General features: G+C 38.5%; 2 protein-coding genes across 17 annotated transcripts in view; one reads left to right on the plus strand and one right to left on the minus strand.

Annotated features, from left to right (window-relative positions):
• Window positions 1-8,590, plus strand: part of rif1 (replication timing regulatory factor 1) — a 32,919-nt gene extending 24,329 nt beyond the window's left edge. For all 3 annotated transcript variants that reach the window (XM_060929968.1, XM_060929966.1, XM_060929967.1), the window contains exons 26-36: window positions 335-466; window positions 553-695; window positions 780-869; window positions 1,004-1,064; window positions 1,194-4,226; window positions 4,358-4,477; window positions 4,565-4,651; window positions 4,810-4,925; window positions 5,283-5,436; window positions 5,524-5,644; window positions 7,086-8,590. In XM_060929968.1, the coding sequence (XP_060785951.1) occupies window positions 335-466; window positions 553-695; window positions 780-869; window positions 1,004-1,064; window positions 1,194-4,226; window positions 4,358-4,477; window positions 4,565-4,651; window positions 4,810-4,925; window positions 5,283-5,436; window positions 5,524-5,644; window positions 7,086-7,309 (4,281 nt within the window). In that variant the 3' untranslated portion in view covers window positions 7,310-8,590. The remainder of the gene's footprint in view (window positions 1-334; window positions 467-552; window positions 696-779; window positions 870-1,003; window positions 1,065-1,193; window positions 4,227-4,357; window positions 4,478-4,564; window positions 4,652-4,809; window positions 4,926-5,282; window positions 5,437-5,523; window positions 5,645-7,085) is intronic.
• neb (nebulin) overlaps window positions 8,340-17,673 on the minus strand; it is a 71,610-nt gene continuing 62,276 nt past the window's right edge. For 7 of the 14 annotated variants that reach the window (XM_060929954.1, XM_060929955.1, XM_060929958.1 and 4 more), the window contains 10 exons: window positions 17,181-17,273; window positions 16,350-16,442; window positions 14,233-14,325; window positions 13,692-13,784; window positions 13,179-13,286; window positions 12,902-13,088; window positions 11,775-11,867; window positions 10,870-11,010; window positions 9,322-9,425; window positions 8,340-9,153 (listed from right to left, as the gene is read on the minus strand). In XM_060929954.1, coding sequence (XP_060785937.1) covers window positions 8,980-9,153; window positions 9,322-9,425; window positions 10,870-11,010; window positions 11,775-11,867; window positions 12,902-13,088; window positions 13,179-13,286; window positions 13,692-13,784; window positions 14,233-14,325; window positions 16,350-16,442; window positions 17,181-17,273 — 1,179 coding nt within the window. In that variant the 3' untranslated portion in view covers window positions 8,340-8,979. The other 7 variants (XM_060929962.1, XM_060929960.1, XM_060929965.1 and 4 more) reach the window with 5 other exon arrangements.

Genomic DNA, 17,673 nt, shown 5'->3' on the forward strand with positions numbered 1-17,673 from the left:
TTTTGTACTAATTTCGTGCAAGAGTGTCCCGCCTTGGTGTGTGCATCAGATAGACACTGGGGGGTCGAAACTGGACTTGGACTCGAGGTTTAGTGACTCAACTACAACACTGATGTAAGATCATAATACTTAGTAAACTAAGTACACTTCTTATACTCAATGTGGTGCGCTGAATGACAGTGTACCATGCAAGATACTCATTGAATTTCATCACCTGGAAGGGTTTACGCAGGAGGCCACACATTTTAAACAATTTTTTTTTTTTTGGCATTTGTTGAATCTGAAATGGTGCACCAAATGTATTGATCTACATGGTCGATTTTGTTTTGAGCAGAGTGAGTGTTCTCAACTTGACACCAAAATCAGTGGGATGATGGTGACATCAGTGGGAAAGAGAGACTCCTTACTAACCCGGGCAGCGGAGCTAAAGGAAAGAAGCTCTGAAACACCCTCCAAGCCTGTATCTGTAAATGACCTGAAATATTACCCTTTAAATTTGGATCTTATTAGTTTTATCATGTATTTTGGCTAATGGTGGTGTAACGCTTGCAGGTAAAGCTGGATTTTGGGTCTCCAAAGCCACCACGAAAAGAAGTTCTTGAGGAGGAGGCATCAGTAGATTTTGTCTTCATTCCACCTGAAACAAAGGAGAGAGTGTTGACTGAACATCAGAAGGAGGTTAAAAGAACTAAAAGGTACTAAAGCAAATGTGGCAGGTTTTGTACTGCAGCAAAATGTCTTAGACGTTTACTTTATGTAATGCTTTATTTCTTTTCTAGGGTTGATATACCTGCTATGTATAATAATTTGGATGCGTCTTTGGATACCACAGTCTTTACACAGTACACTCAGAGCCAGGAGGAATCCTTGTATGTACTGGTGTTTGTGTGTTGGGTTCTCGTGGTGTGGGGATTTTATTTATTTTTGGCACATTAGTTTCATTATCTTAGCATCTCTATGCCTTTCAGTACTGAGATATTTACCAGCATGTGTTTCCATTTAGGGACAAATTGTCAACACAGGAACAAGCTGAGACCAAAGAAATTAATGTCGCTGAACCAAAGGTAAGACTGTGTATATCTGACTGGACTGAAAAATCATTTGTGTATATTATTGTAATTGGAGCAAGATAAGTTACTATATCACATTTACTAAAATTGTGTGTGGTTTTTTTTTTTTAAATAAATCCATAGGATTTAAAGGATGAGGCATCATCTGTAAGCAATGATCAGAAGGTGCAAGATAGCATCAGTCCAGACATAGTTGCACAAGACAAAGCAACAAATGAAGCTGACCAAACTACTGAGGTTCCACCTTCTGCGGATGTCTCCGCTTCAGATGCTGGTCAACTTCAGGATTTTGCAAGCCCTAAAGGGACCCAAAGCCCAAACACATCCGGTTCGTCTGATGTTATCTCTGGTACTCCACCAAAGTCTAGCAGCCGACGTCAGTCCTTCATCACCCTTGAGAAATATGGAGAGGGTAGGCCAGCTCGTTCCCCAAGTGTTAAAAAATTTACCGGCCCGCTCTCTAGGATTTCTAGTAGTCAGGAGCCTCCAAAGTCACAAACTGATTCAAAATTGCTTCCACTCACCTCTTACTCGGAGACAGAAATTGGTAAAGATGTCCCTCAGGAATCTGCTACTGATATTATCCAGGATTCTACTAATCAGACTGTTGGACAAAATCTGGAAATGAAGACAGAGTTAAAATCAGTAGCCGAATGCCCAAGTGAAGGCACAGATGATGTGATCCCAGACACCCAGGGCCAAGAGCTGAATGAGGAAGTTGATACGAGTAACAAGTCTTTGGACAAATCCAGTGTGGAGATGAAAACTGAAATTGCCTCCCCTGTTGAAGGGTCTGAGGTTTCTGTTGCTTCTCAGGCTTCAAGTCCGGTTGAACCGAGGAGGTCCGGTCGACGCAGAAGTAGACCTGTCCTGCCAGGGGAAGAGTCAGATCAGGAATCAAAAAGTAAGCAGCCAAAAAAGGCTCCTGTTAATGCATCTTCACCTTCAAATGATGCACAAAAGTCTACACCTGCCAAGAAAACAGACATTTTGCCTACAAGAACCAGAAGAAGTAAAGTCCATGAAGAGAAGCTGAATGAAAGTGGCAAACTGCAGAACAGTGAACATAAAGATGAACAGAAGGATTCAGAAGTACCATCTCTGGCTCCCACTACGAGTTCATTGCATGGCAGAAGTAGAAGTAGGAGTAAGGAGGCTAACGAGACAGAGCCTTCAGTTGAAAAACATTCTCCTTCAAGTCAAATGGATGATAAGGACTCTCCTCTTAATCAGTCAGATAGTCAGTCACACAGCAGGCCTGTCCGATGGACCAGAGCAACCAATGCAAATGTAGATGCTTCAGATAAAAGGCCAAGAGTTGAGAACTCTCAGGGAGATTCTCCAGCTGGCATATCCAAACAGGTGGACAGTTCTGCACCTGATGCTGATAGCCAGTCGCCTGGCAGACCAAGAAGAGCAAGGAGGTCTGAAGCAGCTGACGCACAAAACAAAGATAAAACTGGGCTTGGAAATGAACAAGTGAGTGACCTGAGTCATGCACAGACACCAACACCTGTAAAAGGCAAATTAGGTAGGCGGAAGAGGGCTGAAGAAGAGACAAGTAACATCAGTAAAGGCACTACTCCCTCAGATTCGGTGAATTCTGAATGCTCACAGGGTAATGAGATTGAGTCACAGGACAGTTCTCAAGGGCGTGGCAAATATAGAACTCGTCGGTCATCTCAAGCCTTGCTGGCATCTGTTGAGAACTTGGAACCTGATGGGCCTGATATCCGAGATGGACAAAGATCTAAAAGGGCTAGAGGGCATAAATCATCTGAAATGATGCCAAGCACAGTGATTAATGAAAATGCTCCTGGAGTTATGTTGGGTAAGGAAGATGTGGATATCCCTTCCATTCCAATGGACACGTGTAAGAATGAGTCGGAGGCCTGTTTAGGTGTCGGCACACTGAATGAGGTTCAAGACGCTCACAAAGCTGATGACAAAGATGAGGCCCCTGTAGCTGAAGACCAAGCAAGTGAACATTGCATTTCTGATGTAAAATCAACTGATGGTGAGCAACAAAGTGACAAAGACTCGAACATGCAAACAGATTCTGATAAGGAGTCGTCTGTTAACGCTGTTCTGGAAGAGAGTGCTGTTGAGAAAGAAACCCTTCCTTCACAGAACAGCCTACAGCAACCTGCAAAAGTTGAGTTAAAGGCTCCAAAATTGCATTCGTGTCCACATAGAAGTCGTCGTGGGCGCAGGCGCTCTACTAATTGTAACTGTCTCCAAGTTGGCAGCACACCTTCAAAAGAACAGTGCAGTAATTCTCAAGATGTACAGGATCTAAAGGAAAACGAGGTTCTGCTTGAATCCAGTAGCCTGCCACCTGAACCCGACTTGAACAGTATTGCATCCGTCTTACCGGAAAAAGAAAGTGTGGCACTTCAAGATGATGGTCATGATGTTACTAATGTACAGTGTTCTCCATCTTTGCCTAGCTTGACAGAAGCAGAGGTGTCCACTGAAAGCTTAGTGGAAAAGCAAAATGAAAGTCTTTCCCAGTTCTCTGATGCAAATGAAGGTACAACCCAGGCAGAGGAACGCCACAAAAACAATGTAGATGACACTGAGGATAAGCATGAGGAAAAGGAACAAATTTCTTCAGAAAGCACATTTAGCCAGGAGCAACCGCAGGAAGGTCCAGGTGAACCAGGTGCCTCTCCAAGCCATAGCCAACCTGTGGAGGATAAGCCAGTATACCAGGAACAGTCTGAATCGCCTGTCAGTCAGGAGGAAATGGCTCACACTGGTGAAAAAATTGAGATGCCAGAAAAGCAGGAACTTGTGCCTGAACTAGATGGTGCGGTTACGGCGCTTCCAGAGGGTACTGAATTAGACAAGACCTCTCATGAAGAAGGAGATGATGGCGAAATAACACAGATCGACAAAGATCTTCAATCTGAGACGGCTCTACCTTGTGAAGCATCTGTACCTCCACAAACGGCTTCAGAGGAAGCATGCTTGGACTCCCCACCCAAAGAGAAGTCTTCAGATTCTCTTTGTAGAAATACAGAAGCGAGGCAGAGTCCCAGTAATAGTGTAACACGTGGTGTATGGTCACCATCGGCTTCTCCATCTACAAGCATTCTGAAGAAAGGACAGAAGAGGCAATTTGAAGAAGATTCTCCGTCACCTATCATTAAGGTAGTATTTTAAGGAAGAACCGTTGAATCAAGCTTTTGAGCTGCTATGTAGTATGTCTGGAAGGATTGTTTAATGTTTCCAACAGGAAGCGTATTACAGCTGTGGCGTTTTACTTATTTATTTTTAAATAGTCTCGCAGAGTGTCCTTCGCAAACCCGATATACCAACAGGAATTGGCTGATGATATTGACCGCCGTAGTCCAGTAATCCGGACCAGCTCTCCGAAATCAAAAGCTGTTGGGCAGCCTAAGGTATTATGACCTGATATTTCTGTATTCTTAAGATATAAAAGCAAATTACAAATGAGCTAACTTAAGTAGAATACAATTGTATTACAGTATATTACAACACCTACAAAAGGTCTGTTGACCCTCAGCCCTCGCAATCTTCGCAGTCCGGGTTACAAGAGTTCAAAGAAATGCCTGGTATTTGTTTTATTCCTAGAACATTTTTTTTCCACATTTTGATAGTCTGGGCAGGTTTGATAATCTTAAACCTGTTCTCTTGAGTCCAGCTTAATGAGTATTGGATAGATATAGTTAATGTACAAATTACACGCATTTAATGTGTAACCTGGCAACAGATCTCAGAAATGAGTCAGGAGCCTCAGCCCATTCCAAAGGATTGTGTTTATCCTGCTCTTGTCTGCTGTTCTACTCCTGTGGAGGCTGTTCTTCCCCAGATTTCTTCCTCAATGTGGTAAGTTCTAATGGTCCGCACTGGTCTACACTGATTGCACCTGCGCTCATTTACCAGATCACTGTGGATGACCCTGGCCTCTCTAACTTGCTCCACAGTACATTCTCATGTGCATTCTGTAATGCCTCAGATACCACACACACACACAGACTTAGAGTTTAAAGGTGGCCTGATGAGGTTGGCCCCAGTGCACAAGCTGTGTTGTTGATACTTGAACAAATAGCTTAGTTTCTGTAAAAGAACACATACAACTAGATTTCTGGTTGTTTTTTTTCTTTCTCTTGACTGAATAAAAAATGACCTGTAGTTCATAATTTTTGTATTCTCTTGTCACAGTACATTTCTCTTTGTACGTAGGCCTCGAGGCTTTGGTCAGCTTGTGCGTGCTAGAAATATAAAAACAGTTGGAGATCTGAGTGCTCTATCCCCAAATGAAATCAAGTTGCTCCCTATTCGCTCACCTAAAGTGTCGAATCTCAAAAAAGCATTGAAAACGTATCATGAGCAGCAGGTACAGTAAAATCGGACAGTTATGTAATTGTGAATATTGTGCTTAACTGATATTGCATTTACTGATGTTTTTGATTTCTTCTTTAAGCGCAAAGTGCGGCCAGATGATCTGAAAAGTTTTGATGAAATGGAAAAAATGACCTCTGAGCCTGAGGAGACTACTGCAGCTCCAAATCAAGAGCAGGACCAAACACCTGGAGATGGACAAGGTACAGCTGACAGATAAGCACGATGGAGTTCCTGCATCATATAGGAAAAAAAATACAGAGAACTTCTACCATGCCATTTCCAGAGATGCCTACTAGTACGGATTGGCCGTATTTTGTACGGAAAAGTTACGTAAATACGATGTTACAGCAAACAGTGTTATTCTGTACGGAATTATTATAAAGTCTTAAATTCCAGTGAGTTGTTTTTAAATGTCCAAGTGACTTTTTCAATCCATGCGCAATTCACGGCTAGGCTATTTATTTTTACGACAACCGCACATGCTGTGTGTGACATGCGCGGATTCCGCACATTTGTTCGCGCTATTTTCGATACGGTAGAATGACCGTGCATTACACCCAGTCAAAAGGGCAATGGATACGCGCACTGCAAACTGTGTAGAACTGACATTAACATCACTCATGGTGGTCGCGATGACTGCACGCGGCATGTCAACTACAAAAAAAAAACATATGGAGTATGCTGAAATGGCGAGTCAGGCGGAAAGTAAATCTGGGGGTATCCAGCAGTTTTTTACGAAATCTGTGGATGAAAAGACATGGAACGTGACACGTGCTGAAGCGGTGATGGTTGACCTGTGCTTGGAGTTGAACTTTCCAATTAGTGCCATGAAATGTGAGTTAAACTTATTCAGTTTCTTTTTACATGTCTGATTTTTATTCACTGAAATATCAAACACTGGCTGTACTTCTTTAATTCAAAGTCTTTTCAGTGTTGCAAGTGCAAATGTACATGTAGTATGATCAAAAACAGAATTTTATGATTAGTGTTGTTGGGATTGTGGCAAAAAATTGATCATTCCACTGTTTTAAATACAATTATAAATGTCATTTTATTCAGAGTGTCTTCTGAAGCATTATGCTGAAGTATTTATATATTGGGACATTAAGATAACAATGTCGGACTCTCTTTGGCATGAAATAAGAATTTTTTTTTTTTTTTAAATTTTATTAGAATCCGTTAACAGGTGGAACATTTTGCCAGGCAATATAATATAATACTTTTGAGGAGTTACATTCAATACCAATGATTGGTAGTCAACCGTAATGTCTGCAAACAGGGAACACTATTGTATTTAGAAAAATGTGATATATTGCATGCTCTAGAAATTTGTTGAGTGGAAATTCAATTGAGATGGCTGCTCGCGTTTTGTTTATTCAATTCACACAAAACAGTTCTTTTTAATAATTTAAATGTTAAACATATTGGTATATACACCTCTTTATAATGGAAATGCGCATAAATTAATGTTACTGAAAGTCATTCCAAAATACTGAAAAATGTTTTCAAGAATACTGAAATTCAAAATTTGGGGTAGGCATCTCTGCATTTCAGCAAATAGATACCAGACATTGATGTGGGCTGCCTTTTTTTTGTTTTGTTTTTATTATTATTTATTTATTTATTTATTTTAAACTGCAGAAGTCATCTCATCAACTGTAGAGCAGAAACAAGAAGAGCCAGTGCCTGTGGAGCTACTATCAGATGTTGCTGCTCTGGGATCACGTCTAACCCATGAGGAGCTCAGTCGCTGTTCGCCAAGAGAACTGGGTCTGCTGCATGAAGAACTTGGTGGCATGATGAGAAGTATTGTGAATCATCTTCAGTCACGTTTAGTCAGCAATCTTGAGGACAGTTTGTCATGATGGCAACCAGCCTTCTACATGGATCATGCCTCATTGACTGACTGGTTTTTAACATGATTATGAGCAGTGGACTACTTTTGTTTTTAGTGATCGTTTTAGCTGTGGGTTATCTTATTATCCAGACTGATTGGACTGGTCTGCAAATACCTGCTTGGACAGTAATAGCTTGTACCATATTCATATCCTATGAGAGCATTATATGGATAGATGGGCCTTGCTTAGCCTTTTATTGGCGCTGCTTAAAGAAAATCGTGTAGACCAGAATGCAGTTGGCACTTTTAGTATAACTTTTGTTTTGTTTAAATAAAGGAATGAAGATGAGTGGTGTTTTTACCTGGGAATTTACCATATGATCGATGCCTTGGTGCATTGTTTCTTAGAGCAGAGTTATGGAACGTTGATTATTTGTAGGTCACATGACTATCCTTGATGCATCCTCCATTTCGAACCCATGTTTTTTTTGGTTCACATCAGTCTGTATTGTTCTTTTTTTTAATTTTTTTTTATATATATATAAAAAAGACTGCCAGTGAATAATGTAGAATTCCAGTTTACAAATAAATTGTGTTCATGCAGCCTGTGATTTGAGGACATGATCTTTAGTCTGTAGAAATTTGTAAAATCTACAATGTGAAAAGAGCATTAAATCACTGTGGTAGTGTGACCAACTCTTGTTTTCAGTCACTGGCAGCCTTATTTAGGATCATTAGCATTTTTATTTAGAGTTGTATATTCATAGCAAACCAAAATTCATGCACTTCATCTTATTTCACTGATATCTTCTGTTATCAGTACTTTTTTTTAATTATTGTTAACTATTCATTTAATCATTTCATACATGGTCTTACTACAAGGACAGTTCAGGAAGTGGTGTCTTTGTTTTTAAAGGGATATTTAAAAGTCGAAATGCATGTGGCTGCATGCAGTGTTGTGGAATAAAACCATCTAAAAACCTGAATATATTTAAATAATTTATGCATCAAAGAAATTAATTTACATAAGGCTACATATTCAGGACAAGACACAGATATACTGCAGAAGCGTGGTGTGCTTTATTCACTACTGAGCCAAAATATGACTCTAACCCTAGACTTAGGGAACTGGAAGAAACAAAACACACATGCAACTTGTGACCAGTCTTCAGCAAAGGAGGGAAGAGGCTTGTTTCTTGGAACTCTTCAGGATACAGTTTTGTATGTGGGGAACTCATGTTCTGTCCTTACAAGTTTGTATACGTTTTCTTTTCCTTAATTACAGTTTGATGTCTTTCTTTGTATCTCACTTTTAATTCAGTGTCAGATTTTCTTTACAGCAAAACCCATCTCTTCTTGTGCAAAAGATTCAGTGCTGGAAAAGGCAGATAAATCTTCCTTGATATCAATGGAATCTGTTATTTGTCAGTAATATACAAATAATGGGCTTGAATTTGTTTTCAAATGTTCTGCTGGGTTTGGTACATAAAATATAAATACAACTGTCTAATGTCTGTCAGTTTCTCATGTCACATCCACTGAAAGTTTGCAGACATGGGCATGAATCAAATTGCACATAATGTGAATGCAGACAAACAGGATCAATGCTATTTTAAACCTAACCTACCATCAACTACACAAACTAGCTAAATGCCTGAGATGCTTAGCCCTGTGGATGTGTCCTACTCTCACTAGTCTTTAGATCGCCTCCACGTAGTTGGCTGGCAGCATGCCGGTTTTTCCAGTACGCTGCACAGTACCGTACATCCAGCCCTCATCGATGGCTTGCACGTTCACTATGACATCTCCATCTTTGAAGGACACCTCATCATTATCAGCAGCAATGTAGTCATACATGGCACGAACGGTTTTCTGGTGAGAAAGAAAATGAGTGTTTACAATCATGTTTTTTCTTATTTGTAGGAAACTCAAATTACTCCATAGTGGAAACTTTTTAAAAATCATATTCTTTGAAAATAGACAAAGGTTTTGTAAAATTAGTTGAGTGATTTGCTTGTATTGGCGGAATCTCCTACTAACCCCAGTGGTGGAAGGGTGTGAGGGCACAGAGGACACTGTGGTCTGCTGGGTGACCACAGACGATGATCTCTGCTGAAGTTCAACTGTCTTGGCCTGCTGGTAGCCTGTAAGACAGAGAATGAAGTATTTGAAGAAGAAGTGCTGTCTTAAAATACTACCCCAATTCCAAAAATGTTGGGATGCTGTGTAAAACATAAGAACAGAATGTGATGGTTTGCAAATCACGGAAACCCTTTCATTTTATTGAAAATAGTACAAAGACAACATATGTTGACACTGGCAATTTTTTAATATATATACTCATTTTGAATTTGATGCCAGCAACACATTTCAAAAAAGTTGGGACAGGGGACTGTTTACAACTGTGTTGCCATCACCTCTATTTTTAACAATGTTTTGGAACTGAGGAGGCCAGTTGCTGTAGTTTTGAAAGTAAAATGTCCCATTCTTGCCTTATATAAGATTTCAGTTGCTCAATTGTTTGGGGTCTCCTTTGTCATATTTTGTACTTCATAATGCACCAAATGCTTTCAGTGGGAGACAGGTCTGGACTGCAGGCAGGCCAGTTCAGCACCTGGACTCCTTTACTACAGAGCCATGCAGTTGTAATGTGTGCATCATCTTGCTGAAATAAGCAAGGCCTTCCCTGAAAAAGATGATGTCTGGATGGCAGCATGTTGCTCTAAAACCTCAGCATTAATAGTACCTTCCCAGATATTTCAATTCATCAGACCTCAGGACAGTTTTCCACTTCACCTCAGTCAATCATAAAAGAGCTCAGACCCAGATAAGGTGGCGGTGTTTCTGGATATCGTTTATATCTGGTTTTAACTTGCATTTGTGGATGCAGTAATGAACTGTTTTCACAGATGATGGCTTTCTGAAGTGTTCCTGATTTCCACTCCAGACATGTGCCTGCTTTTAATGTAGTGTCGCCTGAGGGCCTGAAGATCACAAGCATCCAATGTCAGTTTTCAGCCTTGTATCTTGCATACAGAGATTTCTCCAGATTTTCTGAATCTTTTAATGATCTTTATGTATCGTAGATGATGTGAGCCCCAAATTCTTTGCAATTTTATGTTGAGGAATGTTAAATTGTACTGTTTGCCCACACAGTTTTTCACAGAGGGGTGAACTCCTCCCCATCTTTACTTCTGAGAGACTCAGCCTCTCTGGAATGCTCTTTTTATACCCAATCATGTTACTGACCTGCTGCCAATTAGCCTAATTATTATTTTTTTAAACATTACACAACTTTTGAAATGTATTGCTGGCATGACATTCAAAATGAGCATATATTTAAAAAAAATCTGTTTCAACATTTGATATATTGTCTTTGTACTATTTCTTATGAAATATAGGGTTTCCAGATATACTATATAAGGTTTGCAAATCATCATAATCTGTTTTTATTTACAGTTTGTACAGCTTCCCAACTTTTTTGGAACTGGGGTTGTACTAAATAAATGCTTCAGTGTCAATAACAGTAATAATACAGTTCCTTAAAGAACATTTCTTGTTGTGCTATTTAGTGTCAAGTGCATGTACTGATGGAAGAAGAAGGGAATCCATTGCTGTAGAGGGACATGTGCTGGTCCACGTTCTCAGACAGCTCAGATTTCTCATCACCTAAGCCGCTCATGGCACTTGTCGAGCGAGAGTGCTCCTTACTACGGCGCTGAGCTTGAACTGAAAAGGTGCAGAAAGTTGTGGAAAATTTTCATATTGTTCTAACGTGTCAGATTCTTACCCAATTAAAATTGGAAGTAGCTTGATAAGCATGTACCTGAGTGAAAGCTAGTGTCCACACTAAAATGTACTTAAGTGTTTTTAAAAGCATAAAACTAGAAGTGATTTTTTTTTTAGTTTTTGCAAATTTCTAATTTTGTGCAATGTATAAAAAGTGACAATTTTAGGTTTGAGTTAAGGACGAGGTTAATGTTTATACAATTCACTTATGATACAGCAGTTGAAATTAAACCATATTTTTCAACTGAAATTTTCCAGTAAAAAAAAAGTTTTTCTTTTGTCATAATACCTTTTAATATACAGAGCAAATGAGACTGATGTGTAAATTTTCCTTGTGCAAAGAGGACTGGTTGTGGTATTCATATAAATTGGTATGGATTTGATTTAATGTTTTATAGTTTAATAAAGTTATTTACTATGAAGCACATAGAAAAGAGATTGATTTGGTAGCTGGGCATAAGAATAGCAAGTTTAAATCATGATTTTGAGATTTAAAATGACTGAAAGGTCTAAATACAAAGGCAAGGAATAAAACCTAAGAATGTCTTTTTTTTAATATACATAATTGAGTAATTTACTCATGTAAAGCGCAAATCTCATAAACTTGTACTTAATTACTTTAACAGAGCACAATTACTTCTGTATTTCTACCTCTGTTAGTGCGCATAATGAATCCAAATTAAGGCCAGGGCAATGTAACCTACCTGACATCATGTGGAGACTTCTGGACTGGATATTATCTTCAGCAGGATCATAGTCAAACACAGAGCCTGGGTTTGTACGCCATACACGCAGGTCTAGAAATTATACAATGGTTAATTACTGTTGAATTCTACCCAAGTAAAAAAAAAATCAAAATCAAGTTTATTTGTATAGCGCTTTTAACAATAAACATTGTCGCAAAGCAGCTTTACAGAATTTGAACAACTTAAAACATGAACTAATTTTATCCCTAATCTATCCCCAATGAGCAAGATAGATGTCTATCTTGACATCTCTAGTAGGGTTGATTACTGCAATGGCCTTTTCACAGGCCTGCCAAAAAAAACCGTCAAACGACTTCAGCTGGTTCAAAATGCAGCGGCGAGGGTTCTCACACGAACAAAAAGAACAGAGCACATTACTCCAATTCTAAGGTCCCTTCACTGGCTTCCAGTAAGCTACAGAATTGACTTTAAAGCATTGCTGCTGGTGTACAAATCTCTAAATGGTACAGGGCCCAATTACCTCTCTGATATGTTGCAGCGGCCTAACCCAATCAGATCTACCAGATCGCAGCAGCAAAATTTACTGGTAAAACCTGTTGTTAAAACAAAGTGTGGTGAAGCAGCTTTTAGCTACTATGCAGTACAGCTATGGAACCAACTCTCAGAGGACATTAAAAATGCTCCTGCTGTAGGCAGCTTCAAATCTAGACTAAAGACCAAGCTGTTCTCAGATGCTTTCTGCTAAATTATTAATATTGCCATCTCTACATGTTTTAAACTCTTTACTTTTACAGTCTCTGCATGTTTTAAATTTTACTTAACTTTTATTCTATTTTATTCTGCTGTTTTTTTTAAATTGAACTTTTATCTCATTTTATTTTATTTCTACTATTGTTTAATTCTTATTAATTTTCTTCCCCATTTATTTTATGTAATTTTATTTTCTATTGTTTACTATTTTGCTTTTACTTCTGTAAAGCACATTGAACTGCCACTGTGTATGAAATGTGCTATATAAATAAACTTGCCTTGCCTAAGTCTAGTGGTATAAAAGTATAAACAACTGTACAGAGGTTGTTTAGTAATGTTGCTCTAAGTATGTTATTGTGTTTTAATGAGCTGACCAGTGATGGTTTCCTGGTCATGCTCTATAGCACGTCTCCTCTCCATTTCCACCACACGCCTCTGAATGCCGCGGTAGCTGATGTCACTGAAGTCCTGAGTGTTTCTCTTTACACGCTCAGTCACAAGGTCAGTGGTGGTGGGAATGAAGCTGCCCTTACTCTTCTCAAAGTCCTGGTGGTATTGCACCTGTGAGGTAGACATATCCTTAGTGTTATTCCAAATTTTCTACATACCACAATTCGCTGTGTGTGAAAAGGACCTTGAACTGAAATTTACCCCAGAGATGATACGCTGAGTCTGCCTCACACGTCTCATCTCAGGAGTGTCCAGTACGTAGGCTGCTTTGCCCTGCACCTGCTTACGGAAGCTGTCAGAGTACAGCACCTGAGTGACAGAAAGAAAGGTAAATGCAATATAAGTTGTTTACGTTGCATTATCTCAGGTCAGATCATTTCAGGAAGGACTATGAATATAGCCGCCATAGAACATTTAAACATCTGTGTTATTGCAACAGTAGATGAATGAATTAGCACAAGTAGGTTCGCAAAGATGGAGGGTGTTTTTGTTCCATTCCACAGAAGGGCTACAGGACAGGGGAAACGCATGAAATCAAGAGGAAGTTAGCAATGGTCGCACACATCCATCACATCTATCTTTTAATGCATTCAGCATTCAATAGGTGGAAAGATAAAGTTAATATTATTAGCCACCTAAGCAAGAAGGAAGGAGTTAGATACAATAGGTTATATTGGACATGAATTGTAGGGCACACGTTCCCTGGCTCAGTACCGAGCTAATTTGTTCTTGGTTCCGTTTGACCCGCTCCATCTCTGGCGTGAATGTGATAGGAGTTCCTTTGCCAAAAGTATCTCTATACAAAACCTGGAGTGGAGAAGAACAGTGGCCATAGAGAGACCAGTGAGAAGCAGATACCACACATTCTACTCAGTCTAAACATTCCTTTAGCAGAAGAAGGAGACATTTGTGAGCAATCACCACTCACAGCATCACATTCGGAGGTTAAATGGCACATATGAAGAGAATCCTGTACTGAGGGGTTAAGAGAAGCAAGTATGAGCCAGATGATTGCAGTTTGTGAATTTAACATAAAACAAAAGCAGAAGAGGTTACTGTTGTGTTGGATTACATGGTCTCAAGTTTGAAAGCTTGGAATAAACTGGAGGGAGCATGGATTATTTGAAGCTGCTGGTTGGAGGGTTCAGTGATTATATTAGCAGGTGATGACGGACAATATGGATAGAATGGAGGTGATGTAAGAGTTCATGCAGATGAAGGCACTCCCAAATAAACTTGATGTAGTTTCCACTACCGAACTGATGTGCTTCTGAGTCTCTCGGACTCGCTTCACCTCGGGGAGGTCCGATATAGCTGTTCCTTGCCCCACCATGTCTTTGTATTTTATCTACCAATGGATGTGGTTCCATGCAGGCAGGATACATAGCAAGATACAAATGAAGCAAGTCAGAAAAAGAATAGTCAAAGATAAAACACAAAGACGACAGCAAACATTTCCAGTCATCACCCCGAACATGAACAGCTTTACAACACATTTAGTATACATTTTTTCCAGGCAATGTGGATGGAAAAATCAATAATGTAAGCATGAACTTTAGAAATATTAGCACTGGACCTGGTGATATATTTATGAATGGGTGTTATAATACATGTTATCATGTGCTAATCATTGTTTTTTTTTCGGGAACTACAGTTAACCAGGGGAGTCATAAAGGGTTGTCTAATGATATATGGATGACAGAATGATCCGTAATTGGGAAAGGGTCACACCGCAGTGTACCATGCTAATATTTTCCTGATTGCGTTTAACTCTCTCCATGTCAGGAGTTTCTGATACCGCAGTTCCACTTCCTAAATCTTCCTTGTAACGAATCTTTAAATAAGTATAAGAAAAAAGGGTTAGACACATGATCCAACCATCATTCCTACAAACATCATATATTTTGCATGTACGTGATAAGCAAACTTCTTGTTAGAATGGATATTTAAAAAAAGAAAGATTTTGAAAGAAAAAAAATCATACTGACAAAGGTGAAGGTAATTATGCAGGAAGAGTTAATTAATTATGAGGTACTCATTAACAGTATGTGATAAAATAGAATGGTGGAGGATTATTTAAGAGTTATTCCACAAAATCGAGTCGTACATGAGCGGATAGCCGACAAGGCGCGTAGCACCAAGTAGGCTATAAGCCATGTATGATGAGATTGACTGGAAAAACTATTTTATTCTATCCACATTCACTGGATTTTGAGAAACTGAGCATTTTTATTTTTAGCAAATTTGATAAATAAAAACTTTATACAAAATGTCCGACAAAATCATTTCTGCTTAACAAACCGGCAAAATGACAGCTGAAATTTGTGAAAAATGCTGCAATAATAATTCTTGAAAAATAAAAAAAGATACGTTCTTACCATCAGATATTTTCATTTCATATTTTGTTGCTTTTTTTGTGTATTTTTTGGGGGTTTTGTTTTCGAGTAACGTTTTTATTTCGTCCTTGGTTGGTTCAGCAACACACTCCGTCATTTTGTTTTTCTCTACTCACGGTATATAAGCTGATAGCCTCGTAGTAGAGTAGCCAATCTGAGGACGCGATTGCTCATAGCCAGTGAATGTGGATAGAATAAAAAGTATTACACCACAGCACTGTTAAATTCTCAAATATGTTTGGTCAGAAGGTGTTCATTATTATTATTATTATTATTACTACTACTACTATAACAGCAGCTCTGACAGCAGTTACGGCTGTAATTCAAATCACACATTATTATAATGTGTTTGTTCTAATAAATTATGTAGTATAATCATTGATATGGTAAGATTTCTGTAATGAGATATTCACTTAACGTTAATGGAAGGAGTCTTGACTATCAGCGGTTTGTAACGGTCACTAAAAACTTTAAAACGGAGGATTCTGCAATTATCATTTTCTCAGTAACAAAGTACATTTTCTCTATTAACTTAAAAAGAGTGAAAAAATAGAGGCTGGTGTAGAAACAACTGTCAGTAATAACGCACATGACAAGAGGAACTAGCTTGTCCCATGGATGCTCAACAACTTAAAAATGACACTTTATACGGTTAAAAAGCACAACACCTCCAATTAATAAATGAAAACATTAGTAAATTGCTGTGGTATAGGTGGAATAAAACACTTCAGGATGTGCTGCTATAGAAAAAAAATCAACTTCAGGCTGATAATAGCATCACACCTCCCTGCTGTTGGTTATTTTCCAATAACAGCATATCTCCTGGTGTTTTATTCCTTACAATAATGTGGCACATCATTATAAACCAATGAATTAGGAAAGTCACATCAGGAGTAGGAAGAAAACAAAGAATGATCAAACAGGTTAAAACAATTAGGAGGGAGGGAAAGTCCTTATAGAGCCAAAGAAAATCTACCGAGCTTATGTTCTTCTGAGTCTCCTGCACACGTTTCACTTCAGGAAGGTCTGGTATAGATATGCCTTGACCTACTGAGTCCTTGTATTTGATCTATTCCATATTTTTCATTTAATTTGTAACACAGAAAATAAAGAGAAACGACAAAACACAGGAAGCATTAAATGAGTATTGGGCAAAACTATACAAAACATGGTGATACTTTATATAGAGTTACAGAAAACCTACATTAGCCCTTTCTGATGACGAGTACTACCTGACATGAACCTAGATAAACATTTAGAAAGGCTTATTTCAACATCTTAATGTCAACAACCTGAAATAACACTCAGTTTTGACATGACACCTGAAGAAAGTGTCAGAAAAATTATTGTTGTTAGAAAACAGTGAAAATGAACCTTTATCAAGGGTTATGTAGGCTTATGTCATGTAAAGATGGGCTTATGTAAGTGTCATGTAGCTTTACAAACATCATCTTTAAGCAAAGAGGGAAAACTATATTAAAAGAAAAACACACACCAGCCATTATGAAAATGTCTGGGACTCAGTTACGGAGCATATTAATACTGAAATACACAACCAAAACTTTTAGTTGATTAAAAAATATACAGTCAAAAACTTTTAGTTGATTAACGTATTGAGAGGCGTTTTTTTTTCTTTCTTTTTCGAATGACATTAAAATGAAGTGTTTATTAAAATGAACTTAAAATGGAGAAAGTGGTGATTAAAATGAATTGGAAGGTAGCATCCTTGTTGTGTCTTAGCAATGATGAGTAGCATGGGAATGTGGGGAGTGGGAAAAGATTGAAGTAGGGTCACACCACAGTGTACCGTGCTAATAGCCTGCTGATTGCGTTTAACTCTCTCCATCTCAGGTGTTTCTGCTATAGCAGTTCCTCCTCCCACATCCACCTTATAATGAATCTTTAAAAATGCAGAGGCAAAAAAAAAAAAAAAATTACAACTGATTTGTTAGGCAACTCTTATTTTTCTTTGTGTTTTCTGAGGAGGCCCCTTGAAATAATAAAGGAAAACATCATTTGACACACATGAACATTTCACATATATTTACATATCATGGCTTGGAAAACATGCACATCTGCAAAACAGCTGGCAGCAGTGTAAAAAACCAAAAAAAAAAACCCAAAAAGCATTACGGTTTTAGTTCCTAAAATAGTTAGGGTAGTCATTTCAAACAAATCAATTAAACTTCAAAATTAAGTTAGTGCCCAAACTGGTAGTCTATAGTTAATAGCTAAATTTAGGCCTTGATGAAAGCGGAATTGGGCTGCATGTCAGAGATCGTTAACTGATGATTGTAGCA

This window comes from Neoarius graeffei, chromosome 9 (assembly GCF_027579695.1).
Source record: "Neoarius graeffei isolate fNeoGra1 chromosome 9, fNeoGra1.pri, whole genome shotgun sequence".
NCBI lineage: Eukaryota > Metazoa > Chordata > Actinopteri > Siluriformes > Ariidae > Neoarius > Neoarius graeffei.